Here is a 10,409-nt window from a genome sequence, read left to right as displayed (position 1 = left end):
GGGAGCGCCGCCGCGCTTCCCAAGCGGCGCACTATCCATTGCGCCACCGGGCCGGCCCCTAATCACCACGTTTTAACAACTTTAGTAACATTAGCAACCACAGTGGCTATGAATTGTTCTCTAGTTTTGTTCTTATGAAAACAAATTAAAAATGCAGATATGTATTAAGTATTCCTGAATTCTTTGCCTTTGAGGACTTATAATCATAATTTCTTGCATGAGTTCTCCTTTTGCATACATATTTTTCTGCTAGAATAGGACATCTGAGGAGATGATTATTAAAATGGCTCCAAATGTAGTGTGAGTCCAGAAGATATACTATTGGTAATCAGATAAATGACACCCTCTCCCTGACCTACTCCTGATTACACAATTGTCCAAATGAGGATTCTTTGGGCAACTCAGAATTTTAATGGACAATAATAGGCACTTAAACCTGTGTGAGATACAAATAGAATTTTTACATTTTATTTCTGTTCTTACAGAAAAGAGGAAACGCAGACATCCCAAAAGAGTCCATTTCCCAACAGCTAAATGTGCTGGGAAACAGGCATTAGCAAAGAATAACTAACAAAATAATTCAAGGATACAACTGCTGTGAATTCAAAAGGCATAAACAAAACTACAGGAAAAGTGAGTATACTTACTTTCATATTTTGTAACTGTTAACAGAAGTCTTAAAAGTTTGAGATTTAACTAAGTTGTTCAACCCCCACCAAATAGCAGAATCAGTAAATAACCTTCTCCATGATACAAATGGATAAACATTGTCAATTAGGTTAACTGTTAAAAATTATTTTGCTTCCATGGTTGCAACCGTGAGTCTCTTGACACCATCAGAGCATAAACATCACAGCACATCTATCACAAACCAACCTCAAGAAAACTATTTTTTATACTGTAAATATTCATATTTCATTAAATCTAACAAGCCATCAATTGTAAGATGCATCCTTATTCAGAGATATACTGTGAAAAAAAAGTGTCTCAGAATCAATAAAATATGGCATGTATATATACCCCTCAAAAATGAGATATAAGAGGAACGGAATATATGAGAACGTGTATTTATTCATTTGGGAAAGAGACACTAACTACTTAATATTTTGAACTACTTCCACAATTAGTGTGGCCAAAAACAATTAAGTATCAGAACATTTGAGATTTTTTTTGTTAAGCTTTTTATTATTGTTTTTGTTTACAGGAACAATAATCCAAACAATTCTTCAACCAAACTATAAACGGAAAACTTGTTATATAAATTATGCTCTATTTTTGTAATATATCAAAATACTGTATTGGTGAAAATAAATAGATAACAAAAAACTACGTATTTTATTTCTAATAGCATACTTATCAGACCCCACAAGTATGTATGTCTTTATAATTCATTATAGGGGAAAAACTAATTGAAACATAACAGGCGTGCATGATTATGCCACTGCTAAGGATTTTAGATTATACTTAAGTTTTTCTTAGTAAAACAGGAACAACACATTGCTAGGTACACAGAAATATAATTTTGCTCTAAAGAATAACTGAACTGTTGAGAAAGGCTGCTTCCTAACAGGCTTCTAGTGTAATAGGCATTATATTATGTAACAGACTATTACGGAATTTTGTATTTTCCAAATCTAACCATAAAGTCTGTTAAGTCAAAAAACAAAAACAATAAAACCATAAACATTAAGATGTAATAACAGTCTTGTTCCCATGTATGACAGGACAGTACTAACACATTTTAAAAATTTATTTACTTTTTTATTAAGAACACTTCTTAGGTTTTTTGGCATTTTACATTCAGTGTCCATTGGCTCCTTCTGAGAGTATTCTTGAAGGTTCAGTAAATTTTGCAGTGAACAAGTAAAAAAGGGCTGGTGTAGGTACCAAAGCCAAAAGGGGTAAATCTTGCTCAAGTTTATCCACTCTGGAAATGGAGATTATTCCATAGGCATGAAGTAACCAGTGGCTGAACAGAACAATAAGTCTTTTCTTTCTGACCAGAAGATCATAGCAGTTCTATATAATTTTATAAAAGAAAGAAAAGAGAATACAGATTATCAGGCTAAATCATCTCGATAATTAAATACATTTTAATATAAAATGTATTATTTGTTTTCACACTTTTGAGCTAAAAAGGACCTATGAAATGACCCAGTCTAGCCACCACACTTTACAGATAAGGAAACCGAGGCTTCCTACAGTCATATAAGATCTCAGCAGCTGCACCCAGACAAGAACCCATGTCTCTCAGTCCTAGTCTATACCACTGTTCACTCCTGGAAACACTAGTTTCTTCTGAAACACACAAACTAGCAGGGGAACTCCACATCACGTTCTTTCTTCCTGCCCTGATCCACCGCAGCTATGTGTCTACAGGTGGAAAGTAGGAGGTACATAAACCCAACTTTCTTAACTTCTAGCATTCCTGGAGTTTGCTGCCTGAATGATTAGGAGGGAGCAGAAATGACACATGAATACTCTGATTTTCTTTTAATCTTTAATACAGCTCCATAATATGTAGAAATTGGAAGGGCCAAATTAACATAAAAGAAACATCTAAATGTACTAATAAATACACTAAAATGTAATTTGTAACAGGCTGGTTACCAATTTTCTCTTATCATTAAATGGCTCATCAACTCACCTAGAAGAAGACTGTCCTTTCCTGCTTCAGGTCCCTATTTCTGATTCATATGTAGAGTGCCAATTGAAGTACGTGAACATTATATATAGGAGAGATTCACAGGGGCAGAAAAAGTGTCAAGCTAATTCAGTAATTTGTAGCTAATTCTTAACTATGGATAACAAAAATTCAAAAACCTCATTTTATTCAAATATCCAATCATTTCCCCTCTCTAATCTTTCCCTAGAGATGACAAAAGTGCCAAAACTAACTTGCCTATCTTCTCTAATTAATTGTATTGCAATGCTGATTAAAGATTACAAAGGAGAAATGAGGATAGTCTACAAATGGAAACTGAATAATCACCATAAAAATATTGTCCCCCCAAAAAATTCTGTCTAGTTCCTCCACTATTATTCTACCTAAAAGTCATTATGATTTCTAGGTGTTTCCCCCTCTACCATCAACAGCAATCACTCAAAAATAGTTGGCAACTTATTTTCTCTGGGTTGAGCTTTTTTATGTTAAGAATTGTGAGAAAGCATATAGCTTATCAACTGTAGTGGGCAGTTTAAGACAGTCCATGGCACTAGCTTAGCAAGCACAGGATGGAAGAGACTAAGACACCTCATACTTTTATTCTTTTAGAGTTTAGCTTCAAAATAAAGAGTTCTTAAATCAGAGACATTAATGTATTTAAAAGTAATTATGTAAATACGAGGCATTAAAATAAATAGAAGTGAAGAGCCGCATAATTATTTTAGAAAGAAAATTTCAGAATATTGCATGTGAAAAAATAATGTGCAAAAATGCCCATTTGAGGGGCCGGCCCGGTGGCGCACTGCTACAGTGCGCCGCTTGGGGGCATGGCGGCGCTCCCGCCGAGGGTTCAGATCCCACATACAGACCGGTTCCCGCTCACTGGCTGAGCGAGGTGCGGGCGCAACACCGAGGGTTGCGATACGTTGCTGGACAAGAAAAAAAGATAAAAAAAAAAAAGGGCTGAGCGAGGTGCGGGCGCAACACCGAGGGTTGCGATCCGTTGCTGGACACGAAAAAAAGATAAAAAAAAAAAGGAAAAAAAAAAAAATGCCCATTTGATTAAAAATTTAATGAATACATTTTTTCCAAGTTATAGAGTCAAATACTGTATTATTTCTCACTTATTATTTATATTTTTGACTGATAATAGCTTAGTTCCTTAAAAATACAATATTTAAAAATATAAATGTGATGACATGATGTTCTGTTCTACCCACTGACCTATAAATGAGTCAAAATATACTTTTTCGGACAAAATATTCTGAAAATAAAAACATATGAGGATACTTCAAAAGTTCAAGGAAGGATTCATATTATCTTTTAATTCCATTTTTCCACTACCTGTTTGAAGTACTCTGACATACTAAAAAGTTAGAGGCACAAAAAAGATATGTAAAAAAAAGAAGACTATCAGAACTAATGTGGCTATTAACGTTATTTCCAAATCACCAAAATATTATAGATATTATAGTGCAAAAGTCAACACCCATAATGAGGAAAATAAAATCAGGGATAAAATATAGGTTGTGGCATGCACAATGTAATTACTGATGACCATGTTAGTGTTGCCACTGTAACATGGAGAGTAAAATTAGCTCTACATTCAGTAAAGTATTTTTATGTTTCTTTCACGATAGTGTTAATAAGTTTCAACATTTTAATGATTATGTGTTTGCTATGTGGGTAAATGAGGTGAAATGATTGTCCAACACCACGCTGGATAGGTGAGCCTGACCACTTCATATTTCACTAATTTCCCAAGGAAACACAGTCCGGTACACAACCTTTCATAAACTTAATTAATCAGCTAAAAGCTTTTGAGTAACATCAATTAGCCAAGGATTACTAAAACAATCAGTTGTACCATATCATGTCATATGTACTATTCTATACAATTGTCAAATTCATCAAAAAAAATCTTTAACAAAGTGAAAGGTCTTCCCACCTCTATTTCAGAAGCCGACATGTACACAGCCAGAGTAATCAAAGATAACACTAATATGATATATGGGAAGGCATAATCTGAAAGATAAGCATTGGTATTACAATCAGAAATTAAACAAATTTTCTGAATAAACCATCAAATAAATTAAACAGTATCTCTCTAGAGTTGAATCCTTTCTCAACCAGTTCTGTGAGAGACTTAATTCTTGACGTCCTGAGGCAGGGGTCAGCAAACCATCTGGAAAGAGCCAGACAGTAAATATTTTTGGCTTTGCAGGCCATACAGTCTTTGTTTCAAGCACTGAACTCTGCAGCTGTGGTGGGAAGTAGCCACAGACAATACATACACGAACGCATGTAGCTGCATTCCAATGAAACTTTATGGACAGTAAAATTTGAATTTCTTATAATTTTCACATATCAAGAAATATAAGTCCTTTGATTTTCTTCACCATGTAAAAATGTAAAAATCATGCTTGGCCCAGCTTTGACAATCCCTGTCTTAAGGAATCTAATAATGTAAAGAATTAACTTCTCTCCTACACATCTAGAATGGTATTAGCTATGTACCAAACTTGAGAGAAGTGAAAAAGTAGTTACTCAAATAATATTCTGTGTTTTGTGGTCCAGGTTTGGGCCAGTTGAGAAAGGCCATCTATAAGAAAATTCAGCTTTAATTCATCTTCAGAAAAGGCCACCTATCAATAAACCTCGAAAGTTAAATAGATCACTCAGTATTCTTAATATCAAAATTCCAGAAACTTCTACTTCAAATATGGTACAGTAATAACACTTTAAGCAAAATTTTTTCCTACAAAATACCACCATTATCTTAAAATGTTTTAGATTTATAGCACACTTAGACAAATTGAGAAAAAATACCTTGATTTATTTTTCATATAATTATTTTAAAACAACTTCAGTTTGTGAAACTACTAATCATTCTATCAAAGTCGAACCCACATGAAACCATTTCATATGTTAATTCAGGATGCAGCAGCCAGAAACCGAATTTTCTGTACAGGCCAGATTCCGATTTAAGAAAGAATTGAATGACTTGTTTGACATTGAACCTAATATTTCACAGACAATGATTAGGTCTTCAATTAGCCATTCAAAAAAAACCCCACAAAACCTATTTAACTTATAAGAAGCTAAACAATTCTGCTAGTAACACAAATTTAAGACCCAGTAGTAAAAGGCCATATAAGGTAAAAAGGAAGAAGAGGAAGCTTCTAATGAGTCCAAACTTGTGGGGAGCAGAGGGAGGTACGAGGCTGGAGACAGGATTTAAAGTGGTTCTTAAAGTCTAGTATGTAAAACAATTTGAGATTTTGAGCAACTAAATTTGAGGCAGACTCTAGGAATCTGCATTTTAGTTCCCCCAGTGGTTCAGATGCAGATGACACTTAAAAACTGCTTCAATAATACTTCCAAGCAGGTAAAAATTTGTCACTGACATCTTCCTAATCACCCCGTGTCTTTCTCCCTAAACGCTAAGTCCCCCAGGATCTCAAACTACCAGAAGCTTCCTGCTGCTCTTCTTTGCTCAGACTTGCTACATCCCCTGCAAACAAAAAATTATCTATTTTTTTCCACACCATAAAATTTTGATTTGGTATGATACCTTCCATAACTAATGTTAGCAGATTGTATAAATTTATACTTAGTGTGAATGGATAACTCCTCGATGTTCCCTATGCATGCATTCTGAATAGAGGCTTGTTAACCAAAAGATCTAAAAACATTCAGTGTGGGAAAAGGCATTTTTCAAAACAGGCACCTACAACATAGGAGGCAACACTGTCTGCAGTCTCTTTGGGTTAACTTTCCAACCCTTTTCCCGCTATTCACAGCTTTTCTTCCCTTTCCCCACTTCATGACCAAGACGTTCTACACAATACACCACTCAGTCTAGGACAGAGGGATCTGAGGGCTGCCAGTTCTTATCTCTTTCCAGCCTAGACAGCTCTCCCAAGCTCCAGACTAGTATACATAATTACCTGTAACTTTGGTTGGTTATTCCATGAATACCGAAAATTAAATGTACTTCTCCTCACCAACCTATTTGCTTCCTCTAATAGTCTCTGTTAATCCACCCACCAGTTACTAAGTCAGAAAGCTACTTTATCATATTCTTGTCCCATTCCCTCAGCTCCTATATTTAATTTATTACCTAGTTTAGCCAACTCTACCTTTGAAAGAGCTCCTCATTCCCAGTATTTCTCTGCCATAAATCATACAGTCAAGCTTGGCTCACTGTAATAATCTTTTAACTGATCCCCCAAGTTCTCTTCCCCTTTATAATCTTTTAACTGATTCCCCCAAGTTCTCTTCCCCTGATAACTTATCTTCCACATGGCTATCAAGTTATCTTTCTACACAGCAAATCTGATCGTCACTCTTCTGCCTAGGCCTTTTAAGAGTAGGTCCCTATTCCCTAGAGCAAGACAGGTAAGTAACCGCCCCCAAGTTCTCTTCCCCTGATAACTTATCTTCCACATGGCTATCAAGTTATCTTTCTACAGAGCAAATCTGATCGTCACTCTTCTGCCTAGGCCTTTTAAGAGTAGGTCCCTATTCCCTAGAGCAAGACAGGTAAGTAACCGAAGTGGGCCAAATCTAATAGGGAACAGTAGGAGCTAGAGGGAACTATAAATTTTGAAATACCATATAGGCCAAATAAAACTGTTCATCTGTAAGCCAGAATATTAAGGATAACTGGCCCCTGACTAGTCTCCAATTGCATCTTCCTTTGGCCTTACCCTCAGCTCTACCCTTACCTTGAACCAAATTACATTTCCAAACTGTATTACCAAGTTACATTCCCAAGCTACATTATTTGCATAATGATACCCAGTCCTGCCCAGTTCCTTTAGGTCAGAAGCCTTGCCCTCTGCACCCCGGTAGGCTCCAGGTATATAAAAGACAAGTGTATAACATCCTTGGAATATTCAATGTCACATATTTAAAAGTACCACAGTATGTTTCATCAGGTATTTACAGCTTCCCTGCTTTATCTCCTAGTAGTACATGAGTCTTTTAACAATGACTTTTTCATACTTTTCTTTTGCGTCATAGTTCAGTCTAAATGGTTGCTGAATCAGTTAATGCATAGTTATATTAAAATAAAGGATACATTGAGGATTTTTCACTGTATCTAAAAGGTTTTCATAAAGGAACTTCAAAATCTAAGATCTAACTTAATAAATGGTATATATTATCAAGACTAATTTACATATATTATATATAAAAATCAGTTTTTATTTTTTATTTTATGCTCAGGTTTTTATAATCATCCAATTTGATTCTGAGCTTCAAATGCAAGGTTTTCTCTAAATAGAAATCAGTTTTGATTAGCTGCCAATGATTTCTCAAGAACTATTCCATTCCAAAAGACCCATGGTTTTTAAAATAAGACTGATTACATGTTTTAGCAAAACTACATATTAAGGTTTATTTTCAAGGATTTAAAAAAACTATTTTAAAAAGCTCCAAAATATTGTTTATTACATATAATAATAAATACACTTCATTGACTTTATTTATCAAACTTACATAAAAGGCCTCCGCCAACTGCCTGAAGCACGGTTAAAATCGGGAAGAAGTAAAGTGCAGCATAAATACTTTTAAATCGATCAGACTTCCCTAACCCACATGCAATCTTCTTCACCAGAAGAGGTCGGAGCAGCATCATTAACACCAAGCAGAATGCATAATAGATAAATACAATGGTGTATCTGTAAAATAAAATAAGGCATTTGTAACATCAAAAACATGTTAAAAAACTTTCTTATCCTTGATCGTTTTTAACTCAAAGATCCTAAAAAAGGTTTAAAAAGTATATTTTCTACCCACTGGATATTCAGATTGGTGGAAGGCTGGCCAAACAGACTCTCATATACTGTTAACAAGTGTACACTGGTTCCTTTCCTAGGCAGTTTGGAAATATGTATCAAAAATCCTAAAACTGTTTATACCCTTTGATCCAGCAATTTTATTTACAGAAAGGTATCAAAGAGAAACAAACAGGGATACACAAAAAACTTTCTATACAAGGATTTTTATCGAATTACTTATAATAAAGAAAACTCAGGAAGAAAATAAATATTCAACAAAGAAAGCTGGTTACATTTTATAGTACATTCATGCTGGAATACTATAAAGCCATTAAAAATGTAGTTACGAAAGGAATATTAAGGACAAAAGTAACTGTGCCTAAAACATTGTCACAGCAACAGGTGACAAAATAGCATGGCATAGCACAGCCTTAATATTCTTTAAAATACACACACACACACACACACACACACACACAGAGAAATAAAACTGGAGGCATAGCACAGCCTTAATATTCTTTAAAATACACACACACACACACACACACACACACACACACACAGAAATAAAACTGGGGAGAAAATTTTTAGCAGTAGTCATCTCGAGGAATAGAACTGTAGATTATTTTATTTTGCATGTGTTTTTTCTACGTTTTTGAGATGTCCTGTAATATAATTTTTATAATCAGAAAAAATGTATAAAAAGATCTCTTTGTATCACCAGACTACAGTTTCTAGCTCTTTATTTTGAATAATGAGATTTTTAGACACACAGTCCTAATTTCTTTTTCATGAGCATTTTCATGTCATTTTTACTATCTCACTACTCAAACCCTCTCTCTGTACAGGCGGAGCGTCTTAGGAGGTACAGCAGTCATTTCAGATCACCACCCATGTGCTTCCTTCACACACGCATAATGACATCGTATTCCTCTGCTCTTATGATGCTTTTAGGCCCAGTCCTGTACTACAAGGCATTAGTACCTGCTTGACCTCTTGGGGGATGAGTTTTTTTGTCTTGTTAGGCCACCCCCTACCAACACTGAAAAAAATGAGATCTGTCCATTCCCTCAACATGTAGTTCCTTAAGAGCTCCAAAAAGATTATTATTTTAGTAAGGAGGAAACCATCATGTGCTACCGCTCCTGGTAAACTAGGAAACTAGTCTCTGGAAGCAGACGCTTGTTTCCCACTCCTGCCCTCCATCAGAAGACCTCATCTTTCACTCTTCTCCTCCTTCAATCTACGCCCCTACACATGAGGATAGGGTAAATCTAACACACTAAAGCTAATTTTTTCTACAACTGTAATAACTGCTCATTTTCCATAACTCATTCTTAAAGTTTTAGTAAAATAAAAGTTATTTTTTGCAGTAAGTTATGAAGCTTACATGTTTTTTCATGCCTCATCTAGTCAATTTCCCTTCAAAATTATACTCATCATTAAAGCACCAAGATATTTTTCAGTCTCTAAGGAAGTAGGTCACATATGCCATTGGGGAAAACAGCCTCCATATGTCAATGTAATAGTGTTCCAAAGGTTTGTGGTAATTTTGTGCCATTACTTTTTGTTGACTCATAGAAGAAAAATTGCTATGACATTCAGGAGCCTTACAGACTTCTGTAATGTTTAGCTCAGTCTGGCTGTATATTTAAGTTATGAATGGTTAAGTAAAGTAAATAATATGTAGAACCTAATGCTAAAAGATACTATAAACTCTCATAATTTTCAAAAGTCACTGTTTTGTATGATTAATAAAACAAGCCAGGCAAGCTATTCCACAATGACTTTTGGTAAAGCTGCCAAGAAAAAAAAATCTACTTCATTCAGAGATGGTGTATACATGGAAAATGTCCTAGTCTAACAAATCGTGTGATGACTGTTTGACTGAGAGTGCTGTGACAAGATTCTGAGGCTACACCCAACTCAGCAAGGAAAAGTGCTGCAACGAATGAGAA

The 10,409-nt window shown here is 35.1% G+C and overlaps 1 protein-coding gene across 2 annotated transcripts in view; it reads right to left on the bottom strand.

Moving 5' to 3' along the window:
* Positions 1-1,164: 1,164 nt before the first annotated feature.
* JKAMP (JNK1/MAPK8-associated membrane protein) overlaps positions 1,165-10,409 on the bottom strand; it is a 19,150-nt gene continuing 9,905 nt past the window's right edge. For both annotated transcript variants that reach the window (XM_008575922.1, XM_008575923.1), the window contains 3 exons: positions 8,171-8,352; positions 4,614-4,690; positions 1,165-2,019 (listed from right to left, as the gene is read on the bottom strand). In XM_008575922.1, the coding sequence (XP_008574144.1) occupies positions 1,801-2,019; positions 4,614-4,690; positions 8,171-8,352 (478 nt within the window). In that variant the 3' untranslated portion in view covers positions 1,165-1,800. The remainder of the gene's footprint in view (positions 2,020-4,613; positions 4,691-8,170; positions 8,353-10,409) is intronic.

Source organism: Galeopterus variegatus, unplaced genomic scaffold (genome assembly GCF_000696425.1).
Source record: "Galeopterus variegatus unplaced genomic scaffold, G_variegatus-3.0.2 Scaffold1257, whole genome shotgun sequence".
NCBI lineage: Eukaryota > Metazoa > Chordata > Mammalia > Dermoptera > Cynocephalidae > Galeopterus > Galeopterus variegatus.
Note: the sequence above shows the minus strand (reverse complement) of the source record. Positions and strands in the feature narration are given on the sequence as shown.